Here is an 18,809-nt window from a genome sequence, read left to right as displayed (position 1 = left end):
CATAGAATTATATACTTTAACACTGTAGACCACAAATCACCTTTTTGACACTTTCAAAAACACTTCCGTGTTTAGCAGTACTTAGTCATGTTATACAAGGTGGTATACAAGACACCTTCAATGGAACTAAATGTATGGAATTTTTTTTTTTTTTTAACAAGACCTTCAAAAAAAAAATTCAAATAAACCATATACTGAACCTGCATAGGGTTAAGTGTTCTATGAACTCATATCTGCATGCTCACCAAAATCTGATGTGTAACTATGCAGACACTTCCTTTTGCACATCCATATGTTCATTCGAGTTTGTTGTAATCATGAACACAAACTGTGAAACTCAGCCTTTCATGTCAACATGAGAAAATGGGAAATGACAACCATATGAAAGCTTTTAATGACTGAAATAAAATACAAATTCTGTATTTAGAAATAAGAAAAACAAATAACAAACAGATGTCATTTTTTTAAAAAAAAAACAACAACTTGATGACATTGAAGGAACAATGAACTGTACATTCACCTGGAATTACTTGTACAAGCCATTTGAGATTTTCCTGAGTATAAACAATTAAAAATTGGTATCAAATGCTCAATGGACATTTTGAAGCAAAACTCACTAGTAATGTTGCCAATCTTTAACATTTAGCTCTTCCTCAATTTGTGCCTTTATGATGGAATCACCGAGAAAATAATAAAATATAAAAATAAAACGTGATTTCACAGTGCAGTAATTTTATGTACCAATATCTCCTTTCACCACTTAAATATTGTAATTCAGAAAGTCTTTGGCATTGACAACACAAATCCGAATAATCTTAAATCGGAGCCTCAACAGGAATGATTCCCACTTGGTACGCCACTGGGCAGAAGCAAAAATCTGAGGTCAATGCAAGTAATGACTGTCCTTGGAATGCCTTGCAACTACTTTAAATCAGGTATGCAATGAGTTCTCAAGCATTGTCCTCCTCAACACGTTTTTGTGCACTGAAGTTCACATACTCAACCGGCCACTGAACAATCCTTTTAACATGATCCCCAAACGCTGTGATGGGTTTTCCAAACATCTTCTGTCAGAATGAGCATCATTAGATGTTCGAAACAGGTGTCCCAGGGTTCAGATTAACCTGCCAGTGGAAAAAAGGTTGACAGTCAATGGGGCACACTTCACCAAGCCATGCGCTGAACAGTCTATTTTAGAACACGGACAAACCATTCATCAGTCTTTCAATAAAGTTCAAGGTGCCAGTGACAAATATGATTTACACAAGGCTGCAACTTGCAGCACAGGTAACCAACTACATTGCCTTCCGAACACTTGCTCTTCAAACACAAATGTTAATATTCCTTTTGCAGAAACTACACAGTATATACAATAAGAAATTCTTCAGGAAAAATCCAAAGCAATTCAATCCAAATACTCTATTATTGTCGATTTTAATTACATTTTATTAATCCCTTGGTGACAGGGTGGGAAGATGAGAAGCATGAATAGCTCCATTTTTCAGATAAGACCAATGCATTCGTTTACCCTCTAACCAAGAGATAATTCAAATTGTTTTTATGAAATTTTCCAGACAAGTTAATTCCAAACATCCACTCCTAATTATCTATGAGTATGCTTGCGAGTTAAATCTGGGTATGCCAACCATTTCTATGTCGGTTGCAATTACATAATCCTGTATAATTTGAGGCTGTTGGGAATTGAAATTCATGTGATGGATCAAAGAAGTGAAATGCTCAACAGGAAAACAAATTATTATTAATAATAATAATAATTTTTTTTTTTTTTAAAGAATGCACTCCCAAAAGACAAGGTGAGTTTTCATTTTGCCATCCCATAAAAAAATTAAGTATCCTTCTCTGATCATCAACTGAACGTAAATTCCCAAATCTGATTAATTGTCCAATTAAATAATTTGGTAATTACTTATACATTCACACATGATGCGAGGAGAGGATGAAGGCATGGTGACGTTGGGGAGTTGGGAGTGGAATTGGCAGGAAATTGTTTGAAGTCTAACACAACGGATGAAGAGGCACATTTGTTGCATTTGCTGTTTTGCTCTCATTATTCTTGTTGCCATCTTCTTGAAAACAAATCACTCATTCATGGTATCAGTCGTATGTAATATTCAATGTTGCGTGAATGTTTCAACATACAATTTTCATGCATTCGCAAAGTTTTGTGCACAAAATATGTAGTTCACTTGGGGTAAGCAAATCTTTAAAATAATCAATCACGGTACACCAGCCGTTCATGTAACATGCGAACCAACTGCATAAAAATTAATTTAAACTACAAGAGCTGCTATCCAGACAACCACATACTGAGAAATCAACCTGGTATCAAGGGATGTCCAAGAAGACCAGACCATTTGCTACCCGCACCTGAGGCAGGAATTTGCAGTTTGTTCATGGTGCCAGCAATAACTTGCCTGCTCTTACCAAAAAGACATCCACAAACTAATGCCGGCAGACAATGCCCAGTTTATGGCCATCCGAGGAACAGCACAGCACACGTTGATGCGTGACTGCGCATGTGAAACACCAGGGTGGCATTAAAATCGGGATTGAGATTCAAAACCAGGTTAAACAGCACAAGTGTGCTTATATTCAAGCCTTCCTTCGCAGCCAAAATCAATCAGTGACAAGAAAAGAAAAATAAGCTCTGAAAACAACTCGGCAGAGTAGCAGTACATCTTACTCACCCTATGACTGCTGTGTTGAGATGTAAACATTGAGGTTACATCATCAAGATTTAGACTTAATACTAATTCACATTCCAAGATGTCATTCAAAATTTTATGTTAAAATTCTTCCCGAAGCAACAATATGTTTTTGGTAAAATTTCACTTTCGTGTATGGTCCACAAATCGTTATTCAAAAAAAAAAACACAAAACATATTACTGCAGCAAAATGCACTTTGCATCCGATTAGCTGCAAAGTCATTGTGACTGATTAGTTACGATAAAACAGAAAATTTGGTATAACACGTTTTGAAATTTGTGCAACTGCACTTGGCAGACTGCCTGGCCACACGAATCAGGTCGTCAGAGGTAGTGAGCACACATACCTTTGAGCTATCTTGTCTGGGTTCGACTCGCCACCCACAATATGAAGTCAGATTGGTGCTTCTTAGGTAATGTTGCATCTTAAAATGTGCCATCCACCTGATGGACATCAAGTGGGTAACTGTCTGCGAGCATTAGCCAGGGGATGCTAAACATTCCACAGCATATTTGGAAGACTCGGGGAGCCGTAGCCCACACCCTGAACAAATTACAAATTATTGCCACTTCTCCAAAAAGAGCAATGTGGCAATCCAGTTTTTGTACTTTGCCTCATATAACAATTATTTATTATGTTATCTGGCCATAGAATGAGGAAATACGTTATGATTTTATTGATTATTCACTGTTAAATCTGTTCACGAAAGTTGATGAACCACCACGTTAAAAAAAAAGAAAAAAAGAAAAATAAAGACCCGTATCTTGCCAAAAGGTGACCACGTGTGACTTCTTTAAGGTCACACTAAGGTGAACAGAGCTGCTATCCACCAGGAGCGACTCCTTGAGGAATATCTGCCTACGAGAGATTCCGATGAGAATCGTTCTACAGAGTAACCATGAAAAATATGCGTTTGCCTCATAACGTCACAATGTCTCAAGCTTGACATATCTAGAAAGCACTCAGAGGTGTTCAATTTGAGGTACTATACGATATGGTTCCTAAAACTTGAAAATTTGACCTTGGGGTCAAATATGTTTGACCTCAGGTGCTAACCATGAAGGTCAAGGCCAATCGCCACCAAAAATTAATCAGCTGAGCGCCAGACCATGAACTATATTCCCCTGAAGTTTGAAGACGATCCGATCAAAATTACTCAAAAAATAAGGGTTTCGTCGACTCCCCTGATTTGCGACAAAGTGACCTTGACCTTCAAAAATTTTGTGCACTGAAAGGGACCTCTATATGCCTCTGATATGCGAAGTTACAAAGATTTCCAATGATAACTGTGCTCTGCAGAATTTTTTTATACGTGATGACAAACAAACAAACAAAAAAATACAAGCTGACTAACATATCTTGCAAAAAACTTCGTTTTGGCAAGATAAAAATGCCATCTTTGTGTGCCATAAATTTATCTTCAATCAAGGGTCAAGTTCAAAAAAAAAAAAAACTAATACATTGCAAAAGCACAATCTAAAATTACCTGTGCACAAAACACCCTTGTTAATCATGCAATATGACAAACGGGCAAAGGCAAAGGGACTTGTGCGCAACGTACTTCGGAATAGAGAGGAGGCGGCTGCAGGAGAAACTCCTGTGGGCAAGACAGGCAAGGAATGTTGGCATCTTCTTGCAACTCCACTCCATGAAGGTACAACCTTCTTTGCTCCTCAGTCACGACCTCACTATATGACGGAGGTTCTGCGAGGAAAAATTGCTCATTCATTCATAATGCAGTGTCTCGAAGAAGGCAATAAATTATGCATTCCAGCACTTGTTCCAAATAGGTATGAAACGTCATTCAGAAATGTGAAATGGATGCCTGTGAAAATTCAAAAATAGTGCAGGTGCAACATGAAAACAAGCCGCCTTGTTGAGCAAATCAGCTTTTCAGAGCACAGTAATCGATAATAGTACAACTAGCCCATCTCTCACACTGGAGATGTTTTGCAATGGTGTGTGGATGTGGATGTTAAGGTCATGACTATATTGCCATAAATTTTTCAACTAACCTTTATGATGTGAATAAGGAGAACATAAATTGATAAAATGTACAATTTGCTTTTGGCTGTTTTCGCAAAATTTAGTTCAAGTACAAAGCGGATGCAGACAGCCTTTGCATTGTGAAAAGCTTTCTAGTTTATAATGCATCCATGCAACTTTAGATAGCATACCTTCTAATGGCTCAGGCAAAAGGCTCCGCAGGTGTAGAGCAAGGTTTATAGTGGTCCACAAAGGGTGTAAGAGAGGTATGCTACTCTGGCTGGTGAAGCTGGAGGTGCGACTCCTGCAGGGTTGTGATGGAATTGTTCCCAGTACCAGTGGCAGCTTTACACTCAACTTGGTAGAGCCAGGGATATTCACCGACACCTGTAAAGGGTAACGCATACCTTCATCATCAAGTAGACAGCATGAGGATCACACAAACAGCACTATTGCATGTACTATAAAAGGCTATCCCTATCTGAGAAAACAATAGAAATCTAAATCAAACGATGATGTGCTGCGATTTAATCACCTTCAGAAAGTACTCAACACGGATGATGTTGCAGTCAAGCACAGATGGTGTGACATTGGGGATTGGCAATGGCTGCCCATCCCAGTACTCCCTTTTTCCTGATGGTATAGACTCTCCACGCACTGCAGCAACGGCATGCGTGTACGTGAGTGTGCGACCATGTGCCAGGAACGTCTGTTTCTGGCACAGGGAAGTTTGAGGTACGACGAGACGTGAGGAACAGTTTTCGACTTCTGCATGGATGCGTAACATCTCTCCTATTAAAAAAAAAAAAAAAAGAAAAGAAAAAAGGGTAATTCATCAGGTGAGATAAATGCATGATTATACAAAGAGCTCTGTACATCTTGGATGACCCAAAAAATAAAAGGAATGCAACTTGTACTTAAATTATATTAAAATAATACTACGCAATATTAGAACACAGCTTACTTAAAATATAGGAATAAATCAAGAAACTGACAAATTTAAGATTCTTTTCATATTTCAATAAAATTAGAAGCCAGAGTGTGTAAGAGAAAGGTGACAGCATCACCTGTGATAAAATCGAGAATCAAAAGATCAAAGGAAATGGTACATCTCGAGTGCAGAACATGCTGTGACAAAATAATGGAACTTGACAAAACAAAGGAAGGAGGTTATCGATTAATTATCTGTAGCAAGTCAACAGAACACCAATTGGAGATTGCCAATTGCTGCGGGTGGCATGTAGATGCACTCGTACCTAGTGGTGAGTGGCACATGTGACAAAGTGATGTTCTTGGAAGAACGGCTGCAGATAAAGCTCAAAATTAAATATTTTGACCTTAATCCCAGTTTCTTTAAATAATGGGGATTTCTTTATTCCACTTTGTCAGAAAAAAAACAAAAACATTTCTCTGAGTGATATTTTTCCAACTCAAAAACACTTGACTCACAAGGTGACGTCATTGCAGAATGCAGCAATGCAACATGATTGCAATTGTGTTCAGTCCCGACGGCATTTACACCTCTTATGGAATGATGTCAAGTGGTAAACAAGAGTTGGCTGAATTGCTCCCTCACAATCATTTTACTTCTCTTCCTCAAAGGAGAGCCCAAACAATTTTTTCTTCCTGAAAACCATTAATCACAGTCGACCTTGTAGAGGGGTCGGAAAATTAAAAAATATTTTTGCCATTCACAAAGTGCTGAAAAACGCCGTTGAGCATTGATTTTTCGATTTTTGCCAGTGACGTCGCACCTTGAAGCCCATCTTGATCCAAACAGCAATTTACATAGAGAAATAGTGCATTTTGAGCTCGGATTCTGATACCGATTCCACAGTCATTAGCAACTGAAGGTTCTCGGCATGTTTAAGCTGATCAGTAGGATTTTACATAAACTACTGCAGACAAATAGTGATGGAAGCGCTTTCGGGGGAATTATGGAGCAGTATCGTTTTGAGCCGAATGAGAGCGATTCAGATGAAGATGGCGACCATCAAAGTGTCAGTGAAGATGAAAACGCCGGTCACACGCTGACTACAGATTGGTAGGTTTTGTTTTTACATTAGATTGATGGTTTGTAAGGGATTTTGTGTTTATTGATAAATCGGTTATATTACTCCAGCAGAAACATGGCACCAGTATGGATGGACACGGCAAATCAGAAAAAGACGTCGTATCCATTTTATAGGGTATTAAGGCATAGATTAGCATTGAGGTGGTCTGAACCTTCGGGTTCCCCTTTAATATTGAACTACATGGACAAACACAACCAAATTATATTGGGATGGGGGCAGTGAATGTAGAATTTGAATAGAGTCAACAAGTGGTAAGTCCTTCGTCTTGCATTCTCAGGAGCATACCATTGGGAAGGGGGAGAAAAAAAAAAGAAAGAAAGAAAAGACACTACTGAACTCCAAATTAAGTTGTAAGAGTGGACTTCTCACCAGTTTCACAAATGCACAAGGAAAAAAATAATAATAATAAAAGAAAGGAGAAGTGAAAACTGCAGTGCGGAAAAGTCACCTCAACTCGAGCCTCATCTACACTTGTCATGCAACATAATTTTTTTTTAATTTCAATGAACAAAGCTCACATTGTTCTTACAAATTTTGTAAAAACATGCGGTATATCATGTGGTATTATGCTCTCCCGGGCATGAGGTCAAAAATTGCATCTCAACTCCAGCTTGCCCTGGTTTTCTGGTACAAAACCATATAGCCAAATAGTGCTCAGATCTCTTTTAAAATTCTACCATTTCTAACAGTCCTCAGGTATATACAGCAATTCAACTGCCCACAAAATATTTTCAGGAAGGGTTGAGGTGGCAGGATGTGGTATTTCCAGGATGTGTATATGTGAAAGCTCAAAGGAGAGAGGTACATTTGTTTTAATGAGTCATGTTGCTGGAGAGGAATTTTTACCTCAGTCACTGAAGGTGGACAGAGGTTATGTTTTCACCCCTGTCCGAGTAGGATATCTCAAAAACTTGTGGATGGATTCTGACAAAAAAAAAAAAAAAAAAAAAAAAAAAAACTTGGTGGAAAGGTTGGGTGTGACAAGGACCAATTGAATCAATTTTGGTGACAATCTGGATTCAGATACGAGAATTTATTTTTATTATTTTCAAAGTGATTCTTCACCATTAAGAGATGGGGCCAAAAACGACATACATGTATAAGAAGACATCTCAAACAGTTGTGGGCGAGTTATGACAAAACTTGGTGGATGAGTTGGATAAGTGAAAAAAACAGGGCCAATGAGATTTTGGTTATGGACCAGATTCAGATTTGACAAAATGTAAACTGTTCAGCCTCGGAGAGGTATGCACTCGACCGAGTGCAGTTCTAACCCAAAAGGTTTCCTCCCATCTTTTATTTCATAGCATTTTCACATGTGGAAAATACAGCATCCGTAAATTGGTACGACATTCGGTACCAATCCACAATTACTGCACAGCATACATATGTGGCCATTTCAATAACACTCGAACATATTAACATGTCCATTGCCTGAAGGAAATCCCACCACATCTTAACTTGCCTCAAATTAAAATTTGTTTACCTTTAGTTGGCAATAAATCAATAAAGGACAAAAAAAGGAAAACGACACTTTTTAGGAGTTCAACCACAAAACGCCACGTACCAGGACAATATCCTCTTCGGTTGATCTTCGCACTTAGAGAAACAGGTCCAGACATTTTCCAGATGCCCACAGTCTTCTCACCAGTAGCTGCCACTGATGACTGAAAAAAAAAAAATTAACTTCCATTAAAAATTTTTTTTTTAACTCAGTATCAAATATAACCGCTTTTTATGAATAACAAAAAAAAAAAATACAAAATCACAAATAATTGAACATCAAATTCAGGTGAAGGTCCGATCAAAATTGCATGATGGTCAACAAACAGCCCAATACTGAAATTGCTTTCCATTTCAAGTTGTGACAGTTAAAACAAAAAGAAAAAAAAAAGATAAGTTTATTCTCTAAGTGGACCTTACCAACCTGATTGGAATCACATGCAATTGCTCCACACAAACTTGAAAATAATTGGGTCATACATAGATTTAAACTAACATCACAACAATTCTTGTCAATTGGCACAATTACTTTCAAACAATGAGTATTCTACTCAGCAATCACAACTTGTATTGGTGTGCAGGTGACCACACAAGTGTCGAGCAAAGCACACATTCGTTCAGGTCGAATACACAGTTTATCGAAGGGTCATTCATAATCGAAGACTCGAGCATCTTCAAAGGCACATGGACGCGAATGTGACCGGTGGATATACACAATTAAGACAAACAGTGCATCTTCCAGATTACCTTGGCAAGCACGAGCACACAAGATCATGCGCAACAACCACACTAGTTAGCTTTTATTATCAATTCAGGAGGTCAGATTGTACATCACGGTCATTATGAATGTTCAAGGCACAATAATGAACTTGCCCGACCCGGGAAACAGTCATTAGTTTGGTTGCCCGATGCTAAATTTTCGTTGTCCCTGGAAACCGAGCATTGAGCCTTACATACAACATTCCCTCATTGGTCCAAATCTGCTCAACCATGCTATAATCAATTTAATTTCAGATCTCAATGATCAGCAAAGTCTCGTCGACCTCCTTTCCCAATTTCCAAATCAGGAAACCTATGTGGAAATGTACTTCGAAATGCCTCCGCCAGGTGCAGCACACCCCCCACTAAGACTTAGTTGGGTTTGCATTGATTTTGAGAGCCCAACCTTGAGGAAAAATAATCTGAAAATTGGCATAATTTTTGCACACACGAGTATCAATACCTTGCCTACATTTCTACCCAGGTCGTCCAACACTCAAAACACCCCAACATCATTTTACTTATCACAATGAAATACTAACCTGCAATCCAGGTGTGCTCAAATCTACATGCTGCACAACAAAAAATTGCCGTTGCACACGGTACGTGCGACGTCCTTGGCACTGCAGCTCAACATGCACATAGTAACTGATATCGCCATATCGACCTCGAAAAGATGAAGCAAGAATCCTGAAAGTGAGATGAAAGCAGAGAGAAAATGAACATGGGCCTATACCATCAACTTTGAGTGTTTTTATTTGTTTTTGAATAGCACTGCTTCCTTCATTTACCTGCAAACCATATTCAGTCAGTCTTAAAAGTACAAACAGACAACAATCTCAAATTCAATTTGAATGACTAACTCATACTGATGGTCTACAAGCAATAGGTGAGCACTTTAACCTGGGGGATGGGAATAAAAAAAAAAATCCCAAACATCTTCAATTGTATGCCCCCTCGGAAAATACTACTGCTGGTATCCTGAACTGGGAGACCATTTCTGGGCGAGAACAATTTAAGGGCACCCTTCTCCCATCAAAACTCAACATGGAACTACCTTCAGCAAGTGAAATGCTTTGTTGGTCCCACGACATCATGATCTTCCCAGCCCTCTAACAAGCCCAAGCCTTCTGCAACAGAGGACATTCAAAACTGCAGATGTAGTAATGGCCCAGTCTTGGTGCTCTTTTGAGAATAAACAGTTTGTGGCACTGAGCAGAAGCAAATATGTGGGCTAAAATGGCTTCAATTGGTCTCCATGAGCAGAGATTTTACAGAAAATACAAGGAAAGCTCAAGGGATGAAAATGTTCTCAATCACATTGTAGTGCAGCTGATTTCAAAAGTTCCCTGAAACACTGTTGGGATAAAATTCAAACGACGAAATTTATGACCAGGAAATCAAGGGCTACAAAACAAAACAGGGTGGCTCCAAAAACAAGCTGGAACTATGTGAAAACCCAATGTCATCCTGGGAATAGGCCTCAAATGGCTCATGAGGCATACATGCGGGCTCGCCTGTCACCCGCGAGGAAGGAGAAACAAGTCAGTTCTGAGCCAATCAAACCAACTACATGCCTTTAAAAATAAATTTTCAATCCAATAGTGATCCAAGGCTCATGCAGGAGCTTGCAGGATGGCCTAAAGGTATATTACTCCTGTATTCATTTACGTCATTGTGATGATGTAAATTGTTCCCACAGTCTATTTTATGAAGGGTGTCACTGTCCAGGACAAAAAAGAAAAAAAAAAAATCACCCGAAGTGGCTTGGAGGGAGACAAAGTTACCCCCCCCCCATGTTTTGTAATCACAAACAATCATAAGATGAAACGAAAATAAAATTGAAGGAATAATTACAGGCCCCTATTAGGTCCGGGCCCCGGGGTTGTAACCCGGCCTGCTCACACCTCTCTTGGCACCCCTGGGTATATACACTCACCTCTAAGCTGCCTAGCTTGGGTTTGAACCTTGACCTGACTATAAACTGGCATCCTGATGTTTTGTATGTAGGGCAATTCATCAATGTGTGTGTGCAGTTCTTCGGATGGACGTTGAACTGGGTGTCCCATCTGTCAGTGCTAGTTGGTGTGTATTAAAGATACCATGGTGTCGTTCACAAAAAGTGAGCTTCTGCTGGCACCTTGACCAAAATACAAATTATTGCTCACTTACAGGGAGCACATCAACAGTACCACCACACCCCTGAAAGAACTGACGCTCGCCCGCAGACAAACAATGATGTGCAGGACCAAGGAGTTTTTAGACATTACTGTACTCTTATGTGAAACAAGGGTGTGACTACGCAGGGAGCAAACACACGAAGCATACAGAAATTGAGTATCTGGGCTCCAAGGATCACAAGTCAGGCATTCAGAGGATACAGACAATTAACCTTGGAATGCAATACTTTGGCAGTGCAAACAAGCCATTAGTCACCAAGCAGATGAGGGGGGGGGGGAGTGAAATAAAATAATAATAATAATAAACAACTCAAGGTTGATCACACTACCAACATTATAGTAAGTACTGTCACTCCGCAAAAAGAACTACATATAAAGGAGTATTTATTGATTTAAATATTCCTATGCAGCCTGTGCATCATTTTCTGGGGGCACGGCTGTGCCGCTGATGCAGTGCCCTGTTACCAGCAAGCTGGTGCTCATTTTTCTGACCTCAATGACATGGCTGAGTTCACCCACCTGGTGTTGATTAAACGTCATGAACTCAAGAACCTAAAATCTTAAGCAAACACCAAGCTTATAAAGGGAGAAATAGAAAAAGACTGGGGAAGAAGAAGTCATGGAAGATAAATCAGGAGGAAGAGCAGCAGTGGTAACAATAACTGGTTAAGGGGTTGAGTGGTAGAGCTGGTCACCACTCACCCCTCTGGAAGCTCAAAGCAAAAAGGTAACTCATGATGACCCATAACAAGCGTCTCCAGAGGTGCTTCTTCTGAACCTGCGGAAAAAATAATTATACAATACATTTTAAAATGGACAAATGACTTCTTGACACATCATTTGCTTAGAGCAACAAATAGGATTTTTCATGGAACCAGTGATATCAAATGGCTCCAATTCATGAGTCACAGGTCTCTAGTATTGGTGAGTAGCTATACAGACAGGTCTGTGGCCAGTTCTTGAATCAAGTTAAAATTACATAACTGAAAGTCACCACTTCAATTCATCTGCAAACCATCTATGCATCATGTGCACATCGTGAGTGGTGTGGGATGGTGACTTGCCTTGGTAATAAGTGAGCTGATAGACTATCTCCAAGGTTAAAACCATCAGTTTAGCCCCAAATCCCCCTCCTGGGTAAAAATAATGAAAAATTAAATAAAGTGGCAAAGTAGACACAAGCCATTCCGTCTCGGTATGAACCCAGCTATAAACCAACCATGGTGCTCATGATTTATATGAGAATCCAGCCATCAAGGTGTGCAGCATCTTTTGGAAAGACATTAAGGTGGACAGCTCATCTGTCACCATCAGCACTGCTTGGTGTTGGTGGACATTAAATACACCACGGTGATTTTAGCGGTCGGGAAGTTATCGCCGGCATTCTGCGCAAATCAAAACCGAGCTGAGTCCTGTCTCCTTGGAGATCCCTTACCACCAGTTCACATGGCTTGTAATCAAGGGTGGTTTGTTGTTTTGGCAGCAGTTTGAGTTATAAATTCATTCTCACAGGCATGCCCAAGAAACACATGACGAAAGGGACATTCAGAAAGTTTAACCCTCTGAAAAGCAATTCAGATAATCATAGATTTATTTTTTTTTTTTTTTTTTTTTTTTTACAATGATGGGCATTTGCAAGGAGAATACCCACAAGAATTTATATCTCATTAAAGAAAACACGGTGCGTTTCGTATGGGACCACAAGAAACACGATTTTTCAAAGAAATCTGTTCAAGTTCAAAGTTTTCTAAAAGTATTTTATCATTCCCAGAATTTTCAGTGGAGTTGAAACACTTGTGCAACTCATCACAAATTCTTTCAGAAAAAGAAAAAAAAAAAAAATACAGTAGTTAAAAGATTAATGAGTGTTAACGAAGGACTCGTTATGTATGGGACAAAATTATCCATCTGCTTTAAATGAGATATACACATTGTTGGTGTAAATTGACCTTCATAACACAATCAACAGGCTTGAACACATTGTTGCGAATTCGCGCCCGCCGGCGTGCGGACGGACACGCAACTCGAATCACGGCACGTCGCCCACCGGTCGGACAATTCAGTCGTGACCCTCTCGGAACAATGCCGGGAGCTAGTCACGGGTGGGGGTTTAACCCCACCACGACCGTGCCAATTACCCACCCGCGCAGGATAGGGTTGCTCGCCAAATTTGAAATACCTAAGTACCTGCGCGGATGGTCGACCGGGCGATCGCACCACGCCACAGGCCGACTCCGGACACGAACCGCTTAAGCGGTCCGTTCTACAGTGATAACCGAGCGGTGTTATCGTCGGCCTTGACGGTTCCGATTAATTACCGGGATGTTGCACCCACTATGAACCCCTTACGTGAAGCAGGATGGAGTCAATTAAAAGGAAGGAGACGAAGCAGAGCGGGAACAGTTCAACAAGCAAGCATTTTATTCACACGCACACACAGACAAGCATGTAAGGCACGCATTTACAGTCATACAGTAATGCACATAAAGCAATTAAAACAAAAGAAACGATGCAGAGCTACAACCGAATACACGTACACACGGCAACACTTAAACAGTTCTACTTGTCGGACAGGCGCCTCCGTCATTTATACAAAAAGCAAAGGAAGGAAAAGAAAGAAGTCTCGACTTCCCTTTTATGGCTGGTGAGTCCCTCTCCCGTGACCGTCAGCGTGGTCGCGCCTGGCCCCGACCTCTCTCGCGGCCGGCGAACCCTCTCCGGCACTCTCCGTCCGGACGCGCAGGTCCACCTCACTACTGGCGCTGCCGAGTCTCCCGTCCGTGCCTTCGTGACAGGGCCGCTCGCCAAGGTGCGGGACCTCTTCCCGAAGACCAACTCTCCACAAAAACCAACCGAAGACCAACCAGACCACCAGCCAAGACTAAGAGGAAGAGGCGGAAGAGGAAGCGCAAGCGCGCCCGCCTTTTATAGCACAGGGCTCCGCCCTTCGCCCCGTTCTCGGCTCCATCTTCCTTCGAGAGGGTTCCCGAAAAGGGCGTTCCCTCACGCTTTCCCTCCACCCCGCCCGTGCGGGGGCCAGGGGAGTCAGTTTTTGGCTCTGGGCCAGAGAATTACCCCAAAATGAGACCCTCCTTCACATGACATCTGACCTGCATCGCCCCTCCTCCACTCCAAAGCGCGGGGAAGTCAAACGGAAGAAAGAGGCAGGGAAACCTGCGCATCCTCGCAGTTCCCTCCTTGGCGACTTTGTTTGCCGTTCGGAAGCGGACGTAGTGGCGAAGATGTGGTAGCGTAGATGGAGGTGCGTGGTTGCAGTGTGGTTGGTGCTGTGATGGGGATGGCGTGGTTGTTGAGATGCCGTTTGTTTTAAATAAAAGGTAGAACAGAAAAATGGCCGACTCAAAGCGGCGCAGCCCGGATGGATCACATAAATTCCTTCTATAAAACGGGTTTGGGATAACTACACTTGTACCTATGGAGATCTCACCTAAGGGCCCTTTGTGTAATGCGAATTTCCACAACCGTAACAATATGTTGACACAAAGATCCAACATTTAACTACTACGTAGAAACTCAGCAATTCATGTTGGAGGATATGAAACAAAAAGATTCTTTAATTATCTATATATTACTAAAACTTTCATCTTGTATGTTCCCGAAATATAGCCAAAATTTTTTAGGGCCACCTTACTTACCATTCGCCTGCAGTGTGCAGTATCAAGTTTCGTTCAAATCGGGCAACAACAAGAAAAAATAAAAAAAAATCCCCGATTCAGTCAAGTACTCTTCGGGAGTATTTGATCAATGCAAACTACCTCGGTGGTATAGTTTGCTGGAGCTATCTTTTCTTTACACGATTTTTATATTTTTTTTTTCCATCAACCGCTATCACAACGGGAACCCAACGGGTGCACGGGTCATCGAGTTAAGTTTTTAAAATGCAAAATTATAATCAAACATGGTTTGCAAGTACTAATGAAGAAAATCAAACGCACAACTTTATTGCGGATATACACAAAAATGTACAATATAAAAAGATTAAACCCGGACAGGACACGTCGGACAGATCTGTTTTGGTGTGTGTACAAGGAATGAAAATAAAATAATTTGCAGAGAGTAATATGTTGGTTGTTGATTAAAACATTTTTAATGCTCATATAGATTTTTGTTTTGATTTGTCTCAAGACATCAGGGCTTTTGTACGTTCAATAGAAATGTAGATGTAAACATCAACTCGACTGAAAATATCAAATCTGGCCACGTAGTTATACGTTGGAAGACTTGCATTTACACAAGGGAATAGAAGAAGGTATTACATTTTGTGTAAAAATGGAAATACATCATATGTTTCATAGAAAAACTAGAAACTTCGGTGTCTGAAGTAATGATGAACAAAAACTCATATCTTCTTCAAAAGGAGACACCCCTCCTTACAAATCAAATTATCCCACAGTTTAGTGTGCCTTAAACTAGGCAATGTGTGGAGGACAGGTCTCATGAGAATCAATACATAAATGGCCAAAAGAGTGATCACATTCTGGCGATGTTAATGTAGTCTTTCCCACAGACTTTGCAAGTAATGTCCCGTACGTAATACTAAAAAAGAACTACTTGTGAACAAATGATCTACTGAAATTCCAAGCTAGAAATACAGGATATGACCAATACATGATGGATTAAAACTTCTGAAAATGGCATTAAATTTTTTAGAGCTTTGTGTCATCCTAAAAAAAAAATCCATGTAAAATTGATGTCTGGGACATCGCCAATTAAGAACAGGCCTCAATTTACACAATTAATGAAGAACATTTTTTTTCCTTGTGTATTAAAATAAGGGCATAGCAGAGTATTCATGTCCATATATAATAAAAAAAAAATTGTTGTAAAGTTTGGTTTCATTTCTACATCACTGTTCAAAATTGTCACACACGCAACATCATATATATATGTAAATTAGTATGCGATTTCACACCTTAACCTACAACTTTGCAATATTCTTCCAAAGATTCAAGAAAATGCACACATTACATGTAAATTAGTACATGATTTCACACCTTAAAAACCTCTAATTTTGCCATTTTTTTTTCCAAAGGTTCACGAAACTGCACATATCATATATGTAAATGAGTATGCGATTTCACACCTTGAACTTTGCAATTTTCTTCCAAAGATTCATGAAAATGCACACATTATATGGAAATTAGTATGCGATTTCACACCTTAAAAACCTTTAATTTTGCCATTTTCTTCCAAAGATTCATGAAACTGCACATAACATATATGTAAATGAGTATGAGATTTCACACCTTAAACTTCGCAATTTTCTTCCAAAGATTCATGTAAATTAGTATGTAATTTCACACCTTAAAAAAAACCTTTAATTTTGCCATTTTCTTCCAAAGATTCATGAAAATGCACACATTACATGTAAATTAGTATGTGATTTCACACCTTAAAAAAAACCTTTAATTTTGCCATTTTCTTCCAAAGATTCATGAAACTGCACATATCATATATGTAAATGAGTATGTGATTTCACCACCTTAAGCTTTGCCATTTTCTTCCAAAGATTCATGTAAATTAGTATGTGATTTCACACCTTAAAAAACCTTTAATTTTGCCATTTTCTTCCAAAGATTCATGTAAATTAGTATGTGATTTCACACCTTAAAAAAACCTTTAATTTTGCCATTTTCTTCCAAAGATTCATGAAAATGCACACATTACATGTAAATTAGTATGTGATTTCACACCTTAAAAAAACCTTTAATTTTGCCATTTTCTTCCAAAGATTCATGAAACTGCACATATCATATATGTAAATGAGTGCGATTTCACAACCTTAAGCTTTGCCATTTTCTTCCAAAGATTCATGTAAATTAGTATGTGATTTCACACCTTAAAAAAAAAAAACCTTTAATTTTGCCATTTTCTTCCAAATATTCATGTAAATTAGTATGTGATTTCACACCTTAAAAAAAAAACCTTTAATTTTGCCATTTTCTTCCAAAGATTCATGAAACTGCACATATCATATATGTAAATGAGTATGTGATTTCACCACCTTAAGCTTTGCCATTTTCTTCCAAAGATTCATGTAAATTAGTATGCGATTTCACACCTTAAAAAACCTTTAATTTTGCCATTTTCTTCCAAAGATTCATGCAAATTAGTACGTGATTTCACACCTTAAAAAACCTTTAATTTTGCCATTTTCTTCCAAAGATTCTTGAAATTGCACAGACATTAATAATCTCATTGGAATTGGAGCTGCGGCGTGAATATGACATTCTGCCATGCGAGGGAACCTTCTCTTGGACTTTCCCCGTCACTGATGTGAACGGCTGTGCCGAATATCAAGCACAAGTTGTCATAACAAACAAATAAAATTCTCCGTTTACGACACCGAGAGTGTGGAGCAGCACATCAATACAACGGCAGGTCAAGAGGGGGGTTTCCATAGGTTGTCACTTATCGACGGCAGCAGCAGTAAATGGAGAGATTCGCCGAACTCACCTCCCAGCAAGCAGGTATCCAAATGAAGGTAGCGCTGTTCCTGTCCTCCCGTGCATCGGACGCACGCCGCTCCACGAGCCGTGAGCCGCACCGCGCGCAATCGAAGCGCTCCACTCGCTTTGAGCACCACTCGACCCGACACCAGGTCTCCATCGCTGTAGAGGGGCCGCGAGCCGTTCGCCTGCACGTCGAACACGACGTCCAGCAGGCGAAGCCGATCGTTGGGCACGAACGAGGGCATGCCCGGGGCGTGCTGGGAAACGTGCTCGTGCTCGAACCCTCCACCACGAGCTGCTGCCTCGCTCCGATGTGCGCGCTCCGCTTCATCCCTCGTTGGTTACTCGAGGGGAATAACCCCGCCCAGCAAGCTCAGATCATGCGCTTTTGGCGTGATCGGCCCGTGCTCGCAAAGTGAGGAGCACGCCGTTCGGTGACGTAGCGAGCTCCTATTGGCGGATCGGCGACACGGTTCCGCGTGTTGCACTCAGGGAAACTACCTGTTTGCACGTGGGCAGACTACAGCTGGTGCGCTTTTTACCTGTAAACAGCTTGTTGCCTCAAGGCAGCTGAGGTGAAAAAAAAAAAAAACCACAGAGCAAATCTCCTGATAAAGGATGAGGGGAAGAAAAACAACCTTTAATATGGCAGAACGAGGTCCGTCAGTTAAAAGTGGTAACGGCCGACCAGGTACACATGGAATCATCAGTGATGGAGAGATGCGTGGATTTTTGGAGGAGTGCGAGGGAGCTTATGGATATGGATGGGTGATTTATACATGATGTGTGTGTGTGTGTGTAGTGATTGCGATGTTTGTGGGTCACGTGAGAAGGCGAATGTGCTGTCAGTTTTTTATTCATTCCTCACCGACAACCCAACAACTTTCTCCACGATTATCCCCGCTAAAATAAGTAAATAATTAAACTAGAAAGTATCTGAAAATGCAAAGCCCGTCCGTGTCCGGTTTGTACTCGAACGAAACTTGACGAAAACGACGTTAACAAGCTCAAATGAGCTGAGATCTTCGTCCTCTTAATGATGACGTCATACAAACGAATATGACGTCATTGCGATGTATCAGGTTTACGATAAATTATCTGTGCT

At 40.2% G+C, this 18,809-nt stretch overlaps 1 protein-coding gene across 1 annotated transcript; it reads right to left on the bottom strand.

Annotated features, from left to right (window-relative positions):
• Window positions 1–375: 375 nt before the first annotated feature.
• On the bottom strand, window positions 376–18,069 carry LOC147015324 (arrestin domain-containing protein 3-like). Its single transcript, XM_085849971.1, has 8 exons — window positions 17,709–18,069; window positions 11,934–12,009; window positions 9,594–9,741; window positions 8,357–8,456; window positions 5,250–5,506; window positions 4,906–5,101; window positions 4,290–4,432; window positions 376–1,124 (listed from the first exon to the last, which is right to left on the bottom strand). Exons 1-8 carry the CDS (start codon window positions 17,947–17,949, stop codon window positions 1,086–1,088), a joined length of 1,200 nt encoding a protein of 399 aa, XP_085706097.1. The 5' UTR covers window positions 17,950–18,069; the 3' UTR covers window positions 376–1,085.
• Between the last annotated feature and the right edge of the window lie 740 nt (window positions 18,070–18,809).

The sequence above is a fragment of the Eptatretus burgeri genome, chromosome 12 (assembly GCF_056783735.1).
Source record: "Eptatretus burgeri isolate ZD-2024b chromosome 12, Ebu_testis_v1, whole genome shotgun sequence".
NCBI lineage: Eukaryota > Metazoa > Chordata > Myxini > Myxiniformes > Myxinidae > Eptatretus > Eptatretus burgeri.
Note: the sequence above shows the minus strand (reverse complement) of the source record. Positions and strands in the feature narration are given on the sequence as shown.